The sequence below is a fragment of the Pongo abelii genome, chromosome 15 (genome assembly GCF_028885655.2).
Source record: "Pongo abelii isolate AG06213 chromosome 15, NHGRI_mPonAbe1-v2.0_pri, whole genome shotgun sequence".
Taxonomy (NCBI): domain Eukaryota; kingdom Metazoa; phylum Chordata; class Mammalia; order Primates; family Hominidae; genus Pongo; species Pongo abelii.
Window position 1 is genome coordinate 95,639,616 of NC_072000.2, and position 16,992 is coordinate 95,656,607.

Here is a 16,992-nt window from a genome sequence, read left to right on the forward strand (position 1 = left end):
CACAGAGGGAGGGAGGGAGGGGTGGAGAGGCGTGGAGGGAGGGGTGGAGGGGCGCAGAGGGAGGGAGGGAGGGGTGGAGAGGCGTGGAGGGAGGGGTGGAGGGGCGCAGAGGAAGGGGTGCAGAGGGAGGGGCGCAGAGGGAGGGGCAGGGAGCCCCAAGTCCCCAGGGGCCCACCCAATGCTAAAAATGTGCAGTGAGGAAAGCCAGAACGCACTTCGGTTCCATTCCATTTTATTACAATCCTGTCCTTGAGTTCCAGAACGAATGGCTATTTAATACACAACCCCAAACACTCCTAAAATGGATCTTGTTAACATTCAAAAGTCTCCCATTTCTTTCTCAGTATATTAAATCAAAAGGAAAAAAAAATCTTAAAAAAAAAATCAATAGGTTTAGTTCACCCCAGGAAAAGCACCTTTACAACAGGAAACTAAATTGTCAGGAATCTGACCAAAGACACAAAGCAGCAGATAAGATTCCCGACAGAAGAGAGTGACTCCCACTGGAACATAAATAGATCCCCCCAAAGTATACATATTTCACATGAGTGTGTACATATACATGTCATATATTAAAAAAAAATTGGTTTCTATACCCAAAAAGTTATTCAGAAATAAATCAACACCCCGAGACCGGGGATGTCGGGTGCCGCAGCCAGGTTACACATCGAGCTTGCACCTCGCTCTGTGCAGGTGCTCCTCAGTGCACTGTGCACACTGGCCTGGAGGGGGCTGGATGGGGGCCTCTGTCCTGCCCCCCAATCCCCAGGCCTGGCAGATCCAGTGTTTGCAGAAAAGTGAGCCAGGGAAATCTAGGAAGGCAGGTGCCTGTGTGGTCCCCAAACCCCCTGGTGCACAGCTCAGGAGCCAGCTGGAGGCTGGAGGCAAATGGCCAAGGCCACCGCCAGCTGCCCTGCAGGCTGCCGTGGGTCCTGGGGTAAAGGGAAGTGCTTGGAACCCCAGGAATGAACAGCAGCACTCTCACTTTTTCACAGCAGGCCTGACTCTGGGGTCTGCCAGGCCCTGGAGACCTTTGTAGTATCGCCAGTCTGGGCTTCTCCTGGGATCCAGTGGCCTTTGGGAGAGGGAGTGGGCTTTTCGACCCGCCAGGCCTGAGCCTCGTGAGCCTGTTGTGTGAGTGTGTGTGTGCTTAACGGAGCTCAACACATTGCAAATGAGTGTTCTACTGGGACATACTGGAGTAGTGTCTGCTTTGGGGGAAGTCAGTTTGTCATTGCATCCTAATTGGTCCCCATGCTGACGTGGATTTGTTCCAAAGATATCAGCTGCTGGAAGCGGCAGACACAGAAGACACGTTACACACCTGGAAGCGTAATCCTCTCGGGGCTTGGCACAGTGTTTCCATTCACAGAACAAACAGCAGAAATGCGTGGGAACCCCTTTCCTCATTCCAAACCCTTTCCTGGCACCGCAGGCAAGCAGGAGAAAAGGCCGTGAGTCGGAAGGCGCGTCAGTACTTTTCAGGTTTGCAAGCTCAACCACGAGACAGTCACACGCAGCCGTACTCATACCACACGGTCTGCGGGTCCCCGCCGGGCTCCGGGGAGGCTGGACTGCTCTTTGAGACGCTCCCTCGACTGCAGTCCTCGGGGCCCCGGCTGGGGTGGGGAGCCAAATCAGGAGACCGACCTGGGCTCTTGGCCGGGAGCCCCTCACTGCAGCCCTGCCCCGGGACCCCGTCTCCCTCTGAGAGGCTGAGCCCTGCCCGGACAGGGGCGATGGTGGCCACCTCCCCTGAGCGTGGGGGCGCCTTGGGCTTGGTCCTGGCAGCCGGGGCTGCAGCAGGTGAGAAGTGCGGGAGCTGGGAGTTGCTGCCACTGCCAGCAGCAGCAGCACCAGCACCTGCAGTGGCAATGGCGGGGGCTGTGGCAGACTGATGCAGGGGGGCCAGCCTCTCCTCCTTTGGAGGAGCCAGGGAGAAGTGCCTCGTGTCCAGCGGCCGGCTGCGGGGACCTGGGCCCTGACAGGAGCTGCCAGCCTTTCCCACAAGTGGGGTCCGCTCCCGGGCCAGGCTGTGGGAGCTTGGGGGTGCGGGGCTTTGCAAGGTGTGGCTGCCTGTCTCTCTGCCCCCTAAGGCCTCAGGAGCCCCCAGCTTCTGAGGGGACTCCTGTTTACAGGCCTCTGGCCCGCTGGCCCGGAGAAGGTCAGCTGAGGCCAGGCTGAAGGCCCGGCTCAAGGAGGCACTGCGGCTGGCAGGTGCATGGGAAGCGGGGGGCACCGCACCCTGCCGGGGTCTGCCCAGAGACAGGCTCTGGGGAGGCTGGGCCTGTCTCGGGGCCACGCTGGGTGGGGCCTCGGCCTCAGTCAGTCTGAAGTTTGGCTTTACGTACTGCCCGGGCTTCAGCGGCCTCCCCTCCGAGGTGGGGGCGGCCATTTTGACGGTGGGGGCCACAAAGTTGGTGAGCATCTTGGCCCCTTCTTTCTTGGCAGGTGGTCCTGGTTGGCCTCCGCTGGCTGGGGGATCGCTGGCCTTTCGGAAGTAGTCGCTCAGCAGGTCATCCCGGCAACTGGGAGTGTCCTACGGGGAAGAGAGTGAAGGTTGGAGGTGGGCATGAAGGTTGGGCGGGTCCTCGGAGCCTCCTCCTGCCCAGGACGCCCCCGAGCAGCCCACGGGGCTGGGACTGCAGTTCCTGCCTGCCTTTCCCGAGGCACATGTGCTGCCCCTGCCACACACCAGCCCTGGGCAGGACAGTGAGGGTGGCTGAGGCAGCATGGGACCACCAGGAGAGAACCCCAGATTCCCCCCAGGCAGCCCCCTAACTTTACAGATAAGGAAACGGACCCAGAGAGGGAAATGACTTCCTACAAAGTGAGTAAGTTTCCCAGAAACCTTGACTACAGCCGACTGCTTCGGTCTGTCTGGTTTCCACCAAGCACAGCAGGAACTAGAACCCTGGCGGATGTGAGCAGGGCCTTCCTTCCCCGGTCACCCCGGGACATCATAAGGACTTCACCTTGCGCCACCGAGAGCAAGAGGAACAAGAGCAGCTCTTGAAACGCCGGAACCTTCACTGCCACTCAGACCTCTCTCTGGGCCCGAGAAAGAGAAGAGGCAGAAGGGCCCGAGAAAAGAGAGAGGGTGCGGGGGACAGAGAGGTACAAATGGGGTCCGCAAGGGTCCAGAAGGGGGAATGGTGGGGCTGCACAGGGAAATGAAGACACCGGGAAGGCCCAGCCACCACGCTGTCCCTGCTAAGCTGCCGCCTGGGCTGTGCTTCCCCTGCCCAGGGAGCAGGTGTCATTTGCCACTACCTTGGGAATAGGCAGAACCACGGAGGCAAGGGTCTATGGCCCCCTCAGGGAACTGCAGCCTTCTGCAAGCACAGCTTCTCCTGAGGCTGACATGGATGAAGAGGAAGAGAAGTCAGCTCATGGGGGATGAGAGGCCGGCAGGTGTCAGCCTGAAGGCGGGTTGGTAGCTCAGGAGCCATCTGCACCTGCCAGCAACTCCTGTCCCACACAAACATCTGGACATGGTGCCACTGGACAGAGATGCATCTGCTGTTTTATGTAGTTTGACACTACACATCTTGGGTGGGCGTCCAGTAAGACCCATGATATCCACAGGTACCTTTCATCACCTGTGGGGCCATGTGCTGTTCTGGGAACCACATGTATAATTGCAAAGAAACTCATTTAATTCTCAAAATGACCTTGCAAGGTTGTTGAAAGGCTGTGTCAAGGTAAAGAAACAGGTCACGGAGGTTTGGCAGGCCATGCGTCCAGAGAGAGGTAGACCCAGATGAAAGCCTGTGGCTGCCTTACTCCAGAGCTGCTTTCCATTCCACCAGACTCCTCCCTGCACACCTCAGAGCCTTTGATACCCACCCTTCCTGGCCACACAGGGAGCCCCATCTTGTGACACGCCCTCCCTGCATCATCGACGCCCAGAGAGTGGGGGCGCGGTGGGCATACGGTTGTCATTTCCCTGGAATGGGAAGCCCCTGTGTACATTAGGGGCCTTGTGTGTCAGGGGTACCAGGAGGGAAGTCAGGTGTGTCAGGGGTAGGGGGTTAAATATCCCAGGCAGACAGAGGGGGCTGGCTCGCTGCATGCCAGCCATCAGCTTTCAACAGAAACTGCTACAGCCAGACTGTTTTGGTCTCATTTAAGCTAAAAATGGAAAGGTAACAGTACAGGGCATAGGGAATGGGGACTGTGAGGACGAGTCTGAGCTGAGCAGGGAGGGGTCCCACTCCTTGCTCAGGACCTGCCTGCCAGATCTCCAAAGGGAAAGAAAAGCATCATAAGGGGCATATAACAAAAAAAGACTGAGAAGGAAAGCCTTCCAGCTGTAGGCCCCCCAGCCCCCCAATTTCTGGAGTGTTCTTCTTCAGTCCATTAGACCAGCAGTTCTTTTTTCTTTTTTTGGAGACAGAGTCTCACTGTGTTGCCCAGGCTGGAGTGCAGTGGCACAATCTCGGTTCACTGCAACCTGAGCCTCTCAGGTTCAACAGATTCTCCTGCCTCAACCTCCCGAGTAGCTGGGATCACAGGGATCTGCCACCATGACCCAGCTAATTTTTGTATCTTTAGTAGAGATGGGGTTTCACTATGTTGGCCAGGCTGGTCTCGAACGCCTGACCTCAAGTGATCCACCCACCTCAGCCTCCCAAAGTGCTGGGATGACAGGCCTAGACCAGTGGTTCTTAAACCATGGTGCCTACCCAGCCGCAAGACCATTATCTGGAATTTATAAAGATGCAAATTCTCAGCGAGCCCAACCTCAGACCCATTGATTCAGAAACTCAGGGGATGGGTTCTGCGGTCTGGCAAGGCCCCCAGACGATTCAAACGCACGCCTGAGTTTGAGAACCACAACATTAGACCACTAACTTCTCGAGGGCAGGCCCTCCTTTGTTTTTCTCCAGCTTTGGCTTCTCCAGCTCCTTGCACAGAGTAAGTGCTTGGGAGAGAGAAATATTTAAATGAAGGAAGGCAGGGCCATGTTTTATATTTCTCTCGTGTCAACTGCAAGGCTGGGCACAGCACATGGAGGCAAAGAAAATCTGCTGCTGAACTGGTTTGCTTTGCTTTTCAAGAGCAGGCATCATGCATACTGCTTAACATAAGACAGTAGGTGCTCAATAAATATCTACCAAACACACACTTTCTTTTCTGCGTCACTGTGCCCTAGTAATGCAGGTCACAGGGTTTACCAGAGAGCTAGACAAAATCCAAATGTATTTCTTTAAGGGGAATGAGACGGAAAGACTGAAAAAGCCTGAAGTTTTAAGAATCCTCAAAAGGGCTCAATTGCGGACAATGAACTTCACTCAGTAACCCAACAGCTCACGTGACAAAATTCAGAGCACTTTAAAGATGTATGTGCAGCTTCAAAAAAGCTAAACGAAGACCTACAGAGGTGGCAGGAGGTTGTCAACAGGCAGTGTTTAGGGTGAGGAGCTGCAGAGCTGGGGCCAAATCTAGCTAGCCGCCTGTTTTTGTACATCCTGTAAGGTGAGAATAGTTGCTACATTTTTATTTTTATTTTATTTTTTCTTGAGACAGAGTCTCGCTCTGTCGCTCATGATGGAGTGCAGTGGTGCAATCTCAGCTCACTGCAACCTCTGCCTCCCGGTTTCAAATGATTCTCCTGCCTCAGCCTCCCGAGTAGTTGGGATTAAAGGCGCCTGCCACAATGCCTGGCTAATTTTTGTATTTTTTGTAGAGACGGATGTCTCTACAACTCTGCTTATCTTTTGTAGAGACGGGTGTATTTTTTGTAGAGATGGTGGCCAAGCTGGTCTCAAACTCCTGGACTCAGGTGATCTGCCCACATTGGCCTCCCAAAGGCTGGGATTACAGGCGTGAGCCACTGCACCCGGCCAATTGCTACATTTTTAATTGGTCAAAAAGAAATTTTGTAAAAATGTATTTCACAACATGCGAAAATCATATGAAATTCAAATGTCAGTGTCCATAAGTAAAGCTTTATTGGATGTCAGCCATGTCCATCTATTGACATAGGATCAAGTGTCTGCTTTCTCGAATGTGGCAGAATTGAGTAGCTACAACAGAGACTGTGAGGCCCAGAAAGCCTAAAATCATTCCTCTCTGGCCCTTTCAAGGTCCTTAAAAGTTTGCCAACCCCTGCTGGAGAAAATGCAGGGGAAGCGGGTACTCAGAGCTCTGCCATGAAACCCAGTGTGAGATCCTAGCCCTGTAAGTCAGGTGCTGGCCACGCGCCCTTGGTGCCGGCCACAAGCTCTGCCAGCTCACTTCCCAGACCCAGGGGAGAGCAGCCTCCAGGGTCAGGGGCTGGCGGCTGGCTTGCGGTGACTTGCCAGCTAGTGCTCTAGTCAGCCTCTCATGTCCAAGCCAGTCCTGTGCCTAGGCCACGCCACCCCCACCCCATCCCTTTCTGCAGCTATGATCCTGAGCTAGGAAGAGACAGAGAGGGAAGAGAGACAGGCCAAGTCTGCGTCCAGATCACTCACATGGGTGGGGGAGCTGCGGTTGCTCTCCTCCAGGAACTCCTCCAAGGTGACCATCTCACTGCTGGGGGAGGCTGAGCAGGGCCGCACTCCGACGTGCGGAGGGGCTGTGCCCCTCTTCTGGGCACCCTCCTGTGGGAGAGGCCCGTTCCAAGGCAAGGGGTACTCGTGGCGGCCAAGGGCGTTGCATCCCGGTGTGCTGGCCTCCCGGGGCAGAGTGGCCAGGTCCCTGCTGGGGATCAGGTCTTCGCTGCTGAAACTCTCGGACCGGCCATGGAGCTGCTCGGAGGAGCCTGGGTGTCAGGGCAGGAGACAGAGGACCCTCATCAGTCTTGGCAGCCCTCTGGTGGCTTCTAGAGGCTTCGTGCTGCCTTTGCCCACTTCAAACTATCAGAGTAAAACCCTTGCCTGAAAACCCAGGGCTTCCTCCCACCAGGCTGAAAGTCTGGACTCCTTTTGAATTTCACTTTGGCTTTAAAAACAAAATAGCTTGAGATAAAAGTGGAAAGCTTCTGCTGAAGTTTAAGTTATTACTGGCTGTAAGGCACTGCCCTTGTCAGCGCTCGCTCATGGCTAAATGCACAGGGAAGGTTCATGAAGAAAGACCACATTCTGTGCCTAACACAAACCATACATGTTCCAAGAATCAAAATCCTCCACATTTGTTCTGTGGCCACAGGGGAATGGAACTAGGGTTACTCTCCCCATTCTTCAGATGAAGTAAATGAGTCTCGGGACCTGTGCCATGCCTGCATTCTCAGTGCTGCTCGGGGGAGAAGGGAGCTGAACCCCAACCCATTCCAACTCCCAGCCTGTGCCTGAAACTGGACTGTGTGTCCTCTGAATGCGTCAGAATGCATTTGGAACCCCTAGTCATGTATTTCAAAATTTATAATAATATGAGCCCAGAGCGAAACCACCAAATACACTTTTTTTTTTTTTTTTCCTGAGATAGGGTCTCATTTCTGTTTTCCAGACTGGAATGCAGTAGCATGATCACAGCCCACTACAACCTTCACCTCCCAGGCTCAAGCGAGCCTCCCACCTCAGCCTCCTGAGTAGCTGGGACCACAGGCATGTGCCACCATGCCTGGCTAGTTTTTTATTTTTTGTAAAGATGGGGTTTCGCCATGTTTCCCAGGCTGGTTTCTAACTCCTGGGCTCAAGCGATCCACCTGCTTGGGCCTCCCAAAGTGCTGATTATAGGCTTGAGCCACTGTGCCTGGCCCAAATCAATTTTTAAAAGTACACAGAAGCACAACACTTACCTTTTAGGTTAAGAGGTGAGCTGTTGCTGGATGTGTTTCTACTGCTCTCTAAGCTACTTGGCCGCGACACTGAAAGGAAATGGCAGTGTTAAAATTAAAAAAACAATGACCAGGTATATCCCAGATTAGCCATCTGAGAAAAACTATGCACTAAAACAATCCTGTGCCAAAGCTAAGCCCAACGCTCTCAGGAAGGAGGAACTCTGGGACTCCCTCTGCACTCCAGTGAGGAAGCCTCGCTTCACCAACGGAGTGCTGGGCACAGCACAAGTAGCCATCAACAGATGATAACTCTGCTTATCTACATTTATGAGGCCTGGGGCTGTAGCTTCAAACAACTTCACAAAGGAAATCTCACACAGAACGCCAGTATAGAGGGCAGACAAAAAAAGGCTGCGCTGGGTGAACCAGAGGTTGAGGTTGCGGGAGGCCCTCCTCTATTACTGCAAAGAGCTTTCTGGAACACATGTGGACAGCCTCAGCCGAGGCCACGGGAAGAGAGATGAGGGCTGTTCAGGGCTATGTGTGCGCACATGTAAGTGCGTGCACCTGTAACCAGGGAGGTGTCACATCAGGGGACCCACAGGGAGCAGGTGCCAGGGGCCTGGGAAGGAAAGGGGTGCTCCCTTCTCCTGGATATTTGCTGTTCTTCAGCTTCTTTTTGTCATTTGCCTCAAAATTTACATCTGCCCCAAAGGAAAAAAATCAAGGTTTATGGTGCTGAGGGCACCTGCCCACCTGGCCACAATAGGTGCTTGCCTGAGTGTGGCTCTGCCATGCCACCCCACTGCAGACTTTCAGGAAGGCTGGCACCATTCCCTACAGAGGGCAGGCCATCCCTTCCAGGGCCCACATGCCTCTCCTGAGCCGCTCCTCCAGCGGCCCTATCTCGAGAGCAAACGTGTCTATGCTGCTGTGCTATGAACCCCCGTGGCAGGGATGGCATTTCAGTTGTCCCTGCCACCCCCAGCATCCAGCAGGTGCTGAGCTGAGCCACCTCAGGAGCCTGCAGAAGAGACACCTGGGGTTCCTCTGCTCGCTGTGCCACAAAGGCAAGTTCACTCAGGTTTCCTGGGTCCACAGGGCACCTGGTTCCAAGGGCTGAGGTGCTCTGCAAACAGCAGATGTCCAGAAAACACCTGTTAACAAACATGTTTGAAACTGAGCCAAAAACATACTTGGTGATAACGAATAGCCTAAAAACAGAATTGGTCCCCTCCCTGAGCAGTGAAAATGTGAAATAAACAAATGCACATCTCTCTTTAAAAAATAAGTAAATTTCAGTATAAGGACACCGTGATAGCAATCAACAGCCCGAAAGCACCATTGTTTATTTAAGTATTGCAACGCAAATCCTTTTCCCTTCTTTTTCCTAAAAGAAGCTAGAGGAAACAGAACATTTATGAAAAAAGCTCCTACGGTTAGCTGACTGATCGCAAACCTGGCTGCTCAGGGAGATGCACCCAGCACATGAGGCAGATTTCTTTTGTTGGATTAGCCTCCACTCAGCGTAAAGATGTAAGACTCCCGTTCATTCAATTGTTTCATTACAGTTCTTTACTCAAGTAGAAGACTGTAAGAATGTCAACATCATCAAGCTTTTTAGACCGTGGATAGGGGAAGGAGGTGATGCCAGCTCCTACACTTACCGAGCCTTTCACAAGTAAACCGAAATCGATGTAAACTTTGAGGGGTCTTTTTAGGATTATTTTCTCACCCTTCTAGGGTTGCTTTTCAAAAATTAAACCAAGGCAGCTTTTGATTTTTGAGAAGGCAGGTACTGTTTACTGTCTCCCTTCTGCAGAAATTTATAACATGCCCGAATCAAATGACAAGTGCTTCTAACAATTTCCAAGACTAAATACACCTCAGAGCTACTATGGGCAACTGCAGCCAAGTGAGGACAGTAAGGGACCTTCTTGAAATGAACACTCCCCACCTGGGCCACTGGAACTTCCTGGCCAGCCTGGAAGGGTCGCTTGAAGGCATGAAAAGGAGAGGTCAGTGCTTCCAGAACTGTGATGCTTGGGAAGTAGCGAATTCCCCACCACTGGAGGTATATAAGTAGAAGCTACACACTCAGCCCCCTGGGGAGGGGAAGGAAGAATGGGTCCCCCATTTCAACCTTCATTTGGTGTTGGACTCCCCTATAGGACTCAGCTTAAAGGAAAGGTACCGTGGATAAAAACCAGTCTGGAAACCCAGGCTGGAGGACACAGCACCCTCCCTACTCACCGTACTGCCTGTGGTTGGGGACCTCAAACTCCAGGGATGGTTCACAGAGGTTGTCATCTGAGTTATAGCCTAAGGTGAAAATAAGGCTGGTGAGTCACGGTTACAGAACATGCCTCATCCACAGGGAACCCCGCCACCTCGCCTGGCATCCGGATCCCAGTAGCTCCAGTTCTTGGGGATGAGGGAGTGGAATGCAGATGCTGCCTTTGGGACCTGCCTCTCCTACCCCTCCACTATTTCTCCTGCTGGGACAACCCTGACACTCCCGATTCCCATCCCCTTTAAATCACACTTCCACCTCTGCTGTGGCTGGGACGTGTGGACCAAAGGCGTGTTCTGGCCTAAGGATGATATAAAAAGAGCTGAATATTGAGTATCCTGGGGAATCCTTTCCAGTCTCAGAGGCCAGCCCTGAGAGCAATTCGCTTTCAGCAATCAAGTTGTCTTCAGGTGGCAGGAGGAAGAAGGAAGAAAAAGAGGCAAAATCAGAATCTACTCCTTGAGGGGAGAGGCTGAATTCCTGGGGACTAACCCTTGCACTAACAGCTCCTGACCAGAAACAGACCTGGGATCCATCGGCCATCAAGCATTCGGCTTTTCCCTGAGGACTGGAAAATGCCCCACGTCTCAATCCTGCTAGTTTCTACCTGAGAGCAGACCCTGGATCCCCTCCAAAATGACAACAGGGTCTCCATTTTGGAGATGGTGACATGCCCACCTGCAACAGATATCTGGAGTGCGAGGGTCCCTTGAGGTCAGGACCCCGTCTCTGTTGCTTTGTTGTTCAGACTCAAGGTTCCGCATGCCCATGGCTTCAAGAGTCAGGTGGGTGGGTTTATTTATGCAAATTAACCCCTTCTTGCTCTGTCAGACTTCCAACACCCCAGAGGCAATCACTTTCAACTCCTTCAGCTGTTTCTTTGGATATTTTCCTATCTCTTAAATTATAAGGGGAATGCCCTTTTCAGTTTTAAGCATTATCTCTTCCTTTCTCTTTGCATATTTTAAATTTCCAAATGCTTCGCCCTTCCCTGTTGCTTTTTTATAGCATCCTGTTCTTGTTTCTTAGGTGCAATCATTTCTCTTATCTCTGATTTGAGTGTCACCTGGCAAGATCTGACTGAGCCATTCTGCTGGGACTCTCTCAAGCTAATGAGATTACTCAAAGAATATTTTAATCTCATGCCTAAAGATGTGAACTCCCGGCACCCTGGAGACAGGGAGTTCCTAAATCCTTCACTGAACCCGTTTGTTTTCAATACAGGACACCTGCCTCAACTGTGTCAGTGAACTTCCAGTTCAGAGACTCTATCCTTTCTTGGCCAGGTGTAGTGGCTCAACACCTGTATTCCCAGCACTTTAGAGGGCCAAGGCAAGAGCATTGCTTGAGGCCAGGAGGTTGAGACCAGCCTGGGCAACATGATGAGACCACATCTCTACAAAAAATTTAAAATACACATACACACACACACTAATTTAAAATATATAATTTATTTTCTCTCGAGAAAAAAACCCCAAACTTTTACCAAGGTAGGGCAATGGCAGTTGCCTGGTTTTAGCCCAAACTCTGGTTCTCAGCCCACCTTCACCTCCCTTCTGGAGCTATTTGGTGCCTTCACTTCCTGAATGCCGGTGGTGGCAATGGGTTCTGAGTCCCCATTGCAGTTGGGCCTCTGGAGGGTTTCCTGCCCAAAGTCCTTGGCTGGTAAGCACAGCTGCATCTGTGCCACCAAAACCTGTCAGCAGCCTCACCCCTCTGCTCACCACCTCTCAGACTGAGAGGGAGAGCGACCCCTCTGATTTCCGAGAGCCTGGGGTCTTCAGGAAGGACACTAGGCCCGACGCCCATGGCTCTGGAAGGGCCCGCGACTCACCTTTGGTGCGGCCTGGGTGCCGGGTGATGGGGGTGGAGCTGGAAGGGGCTGCAGTGGTGGCTGAAGTTGAGCAGGTCCGGGAGCCCAGCTCCGAGGGCCAGGACCTCATGGCCAGATCGGTGGAGGCATCTGTGCGGTCAAGGCTGCCTCTGTGTGGGGAGCCTCGCTTTGGTTTTAGATCCCCAGGGCCTGAGGCAGAAGAGGACATTGAGAAATGAGGCTGCCAAGTCCTATGCCCAGGCTGGGAAACCACACCATGGCCTAGAAGCAGGGCAGCAGGGCACGAGGACCACAGAGACAAAAGCGGGGCTGCCACAGCTCTCGGACTGCGACTTCAATGGGGCCTGGTGGGGCAGGTGGGGGCAAGAGGGCTTGGCTTCAGGCGGGTGTCGGAGGCCCCACGAGGATGGCTCTGGCTCTAATGCTGGGGTCATACTGCCAGCCCTGAGAGGCTGGGAGGAGACAAAGGGAGCCCCTGAGAGGATAAACTGTTGGTAAAAGTCACACATATTCACTCTAGGACACATCTCCTGTGTAACACTGTCCGGAACTCCAATCCCTGACTTCCAAGGATCCAGGCCTGTAGCTGAGGATCCGAAGGTCCTGCTGACTGGACTCACTAAGGACTTCAAATAGAAGTTTATTGCTAACCTCACAATATTCTGTTTTTTTCAAAAAGGGAAGCCTTAATCTCTGCATGGTGAGACTAACTGCAAGAAAATTTTTACCTTGTATCTTGTGCTTTTCTGAAATCTCTAACTTTTCTACCATGAACATAAACTCTGGTCAAAATTAAATAACAACATATATAAAATCATAAAAGAAAAACAGCCCATAAAACCAACTACCCTACAGGAAGAGGACAGGCTCCCCCAACACAAGATAAAAATGAACATGGCTGTCATTCCTAAGAGCTGACAAAGCACTTTGCAGAGCATCCCACTCTGTGTGCCCTGATGGCATGGACCCAGAGCCAGGACTTGCTGTTGTGGTTCGGCTTCTCCACCCATCAAGCTGTCTGCCCTCCCAGCCACTCAAAGTCTGGGCTCACTGTGCAGTTTTAAGTGCCCAGAGCTGATGATTTGAAATCAAAGGGAAATTTGGATTTTCAAAGATAACCCTGATGAGAAGCAAGATTCAAGTCTGCCTGAATTGGGACAGGTGGAATGAATCGGGACAGGTGGAATGAATTGGGACAGATCATCCTACAGGTGAAGCTAAAATTAGGATCCACAAGGGAGGCGGAGATGAGTGAACAGTTAGCATGAGCAGCAGACAGAGAAAGCACAATTCCAACAGCATGCGCGGAAGACAGGTCTGGAGGACCCGGTGCCATGGCAGCCCAGGGTTCCCAGAGTGAGGCTCATGAGATGAAGTCAGTGGCACATTAACCAACTCTCGTATTTTAGTAGTTATGTGTTTATTCTTACGATTACCTTGTTTTTATGATGATACTTGTGTTTTCCACTTACAGGACTGATACTAATCTTTCCTTTTAATATATTTAACTCAAACTGTGAATCAATGTAAGGGAAAACATGTAGGTAATCATATTTTTGTAGGTAATCATAGACGGTATCAGGATATGACAAAAATAACGGAGATGGTACAGGGATGGCTAGAGACAGGAAATGCTCCATAGGTAATGGCCTAGCTGGCCGGCTGGCATTTTCCCTTGCTCGAGGCATGATTTGTGTGCTGATGTTCTTTCTGTCTCCTGCTGTTTTAACTTCAGCATCCAAGATGTCATAAAACCACAGCACAGTCATAAAACTTCACTCTGGGCTGAACTCTGTCTGGGCAAAATCAATCCAATTAGTCAAAATGCCTGAATGGAGCAATCAATCCTTCAAAACAGAACACATTTTATAAGGGCCTTACCGGAAAAGGCCCACAACTCAGTGCTCTGACAAAGGAAGAGGAGAAAAGGGCAGCAGTTTTAAATTTAGCTGCTTAAAAATGAGTCTTAAAAAAAACCCTCACTTGACAGAGGCTGTACATTTTAGGAAGTGCAGCAACCACCCGCCAGTGCTGCTTGACACACGGGCAAAACATAAGCTCGCAGGTGCAAGAGACGGGAGAGGGGCACGGCCACTCGACTTACTTAGTACGGACATCCTGGCCCAAGGACATGTGCACGTATATCCTGAGGCTCCCCCTAAAACTGTGTTGTGCTGAAGAAACAGTCCAGGGAGTGTGACAACTCATCTTCTATTTTGAAATCGGAATCCACGATGGCTACTTTAAGCTTGAAATTGGGGGCAGGAGGAGGGGTCCGCTATCGGCCATCTGGCCTTTTAGACGCTGGCTTTTTTTGTTTGTTTGAGTTTCGGAAATGAAGGAGGGTACACAATGCAGACACATGATAAAGGAAAGGGATTAGAAATCTCCAATGTCAGAGAAAGAGAGAGGCTCGTTAGGAGAGGATGGGATGTCGGAGGAAGACCAGAACCGCAGGCGTTTAGAGAGAGCTGGGTGGGTCGTTGGAGACTTGTCTTTGTCCTTGTTTTTGCTTTTCAAAAAGGGACTCTTTTTGCGCGGAGGTGCTAAATTGTTATCAATCGGATAACCCAAAGGAGGAAGGAAAAAGAAAACACAAATAAATGAAATGAACAATAATGACAAATGAATCGAAATTAGCTAAATGTACTTAAGAAATCAGAATCCCGTCTTGCCCAGGAAAGATGAAAACAGTACACAGTACTCAAGACCAGAATCAGGGCTCGGTAATCATCTGTGCTCTGACTCAATTAATTTAAAGGCACCTGAACGCCAACAATTTATTTCCTCAGCGTGTGAGGAGAATTACATACTGCCCAAGGAGCCAATGGTCTAGATGATTTTTCAGTTTCAGTGTGCCAAATTATCAAACACGAAAGCTTATTAATTTAGGGCTCAACTTCTCTTACTCATCCATTTTAATGACGGGGTCCCTAACAGCTCAGCTCACACAATCCTCCCGTTTCCACTCAAAGACCTTGGGAACACTCAATGATCCGTTTCAGGGCACTGTAATCAAATACTCTACCTGAAATATTCACTAATGATTTTGTATCTCTAAAATAATCTTTTGGCAGGATGAGTTTTAAAATAATTTAAATACCTCCTTTGCATACTAAAAAAAACCCTTCAACACCAAGAACCATGATTTCCTTTTAGATCTTCTATATACATCCTCCACTCCAATCCTCCACTCCTTAGCCTTTAGTGTCTTAACAAAGCAGACAATTGGGCTAACTTCCTAAACATGTCTTATAGTAACATTAATCGACCTAACCGATTTCTGATGTAAGATTAAAGTTGATACCAGGATTTCCATTATTTCTTCCTCCACAGCACCACCTGGTGGCCACAGTGGCTCACACCAGAGAATAAGGGACCAACTTCTTCAAGGTTGGTGTCCTTGTGGCCGTTTCAGGGCTAAGCTCTTGTTCGGCATCTTCAGGGACCCAAAGAGCTTTAACTGGAGACAGTCCGTGCAGTTAAGTGCATGCAGTTAAGAGCTCAGGTTTAACTTGCCCACTTTACTAACCTTTATATACTTAATTAATGTACAACATTAAAGTGAGAACTCAATGACCAAAAAAAAAAAAAAGAGCTCAGGCTCCAGAGTGCGGTTGACCTGCGTTTAGGTCCCACTTACCCAAAGCAAGTGTTTCCCACTGCTGAGCCTCACTTTCTCACCTCTACACAGGGTAGGCCACTTCCACCTGCCTCAACAGGGTCGTTAGGATTCAATGAGATGCATAAAGCACATAAAGTAGTTAAAGGGTGCTGGGCCCAGAGAGAGCACCCAAGACATGGTGGCTGCTAGTGATCGTGATCATGGTTATGGACCTGCTGGCTCACGGATCACTTTGGACCAGTCAAGCATTTTTTTCTCTGAAAGTTTTCCTAACTCAGACTGATTATAGTTAATTAATTCCACTTAAAGAGTAATACAAGTTGAGATGACAAATGTTCAAAAATTAAACAGGAGCCAATATAAAAACCTGAGGCAACAGAACCCCTCTAGATTAAAAAAAGTTAAGCTTCTCATTTACTTGCATGTCAGGCCTCTAATTTTTTTCTTTTTCTCACCCTGTCTTACGGTGCTGACTCTATCTAATCTTATCCCCATAAAGAATGACAGTGTGTTAGTCCCTGAACAATGTGCGTGAACATTATTTTTGTTAGAGATGGGGTGTCACTCTATCGCCCAGGCTGAAGTACAGTGATATGACCATAGCTCACTGCAGCCGCGACCTCCTGGACTCAAGTCTACTGAGCAGCTGAGACTACAGGTACATGCCACCACACCTGGCTAAATAAAAAAAATATTTTTTTTTTGGTAGAGATGGGGGTTTCCTTGTGTTGCCCAGGCTGGTCCCAAACTCCTGGCCTCAAGTGATCCTCCTGCCTTGGCCCCTCAAAGTGCTGGGATTATAGGCATGAGCCACTGCACCAGGTCTTTTTTTTGCATCTGAAGGGGACACAACAGGTACTTGTGAATGTGCCCCCTGAAAGGCTTGTGCACACACCACACTCAGAGGGTAGCCTGTCGCTGGTCTTCAGTGTTATATCCTCCGCCTCCAACACCCCATGGGTCTCAGGCATAGGCTGGGTTTTCAGAAAGTCCTGGTGTCCTTTGTAAAAATTTAAATGACTCGGGGTGCAGGCCTGGGATAAATAATCTCCCCAAAATGATATTTAAAGGTAAAGCTGAAAATTTAACAATGTGTAAGGTAAATGCTGTGTCTAATCGATTCTAAGACACCTTTAACATCCTGGAAATTAGGAGGCAATTTCAATGATGTCTCAGTCACCACTGGCCAGGTGGCCACGGTGACAAAACTGACATGGTCATAACCAACTCATCTTGCTCCTAGTTTCCTTACGTGTGTGTACAAAAATCAAATTCTTATTTAGAAAAGCTCTTTCAACAAGAGCGTAATAAAAATTCGAAGTGGGGGCCCTGTACCGTTTGATTGCCTCGTGGTATATAAAGTAACTGTGCAGCTTTCACGGCTCCTGAGAGTTGATGAAATACAGCATACACGACGAGAAATCCTGTTCTTGTCTCAGAACCTCTGCCAAACTCCAAAGGACAGCCCTGAGGGAAAAGGCACAGTGTGTCCTATGGCTGGTGGGACACAAGGCCAGATCAGGCTGAAGAAG

At 50.4% G+C, this 16,992-nt stretch overlaps 1 protein-coding gene across 4 annotated transcripts in view; it reads right to left on the minus strand.

The window, feature by feature from the left end:
• Positions 1-215: 215 nt before the first annotated feature.
• The window catches only part of CCDC88C (coiled-coil domain containing 88C), a 145,568-nt gene continuing 128,791 nt past the window's right edge, over positions 216-16,992 (minus strand). For 3 of the 4 annotated variants that reach the window (XM_054530411.2, XM_054530412.2, XM_054530413.2), the window contains 5 exons: positions 11,836-12,024; positions 9,962-10,030; positions 7,727-7,795; positions 6,462-6,751; positions 216-2,539 (listed from right to left, as the gene is read on the minus strand). In XM_054530411.2, coding sequence (XP_054386386.1) covers positions 1,511-2,539; positions 6,462-6,751; positions 7,727-7,795; positions 9,962-10,030; positions 11,836-12,024 — 1,646 coding nt within the window. In that variant the 3' untranslated portion in view covers positions 216-1,510. The other variant, XM_054530414.2, reaches the window with a different exon arrangement.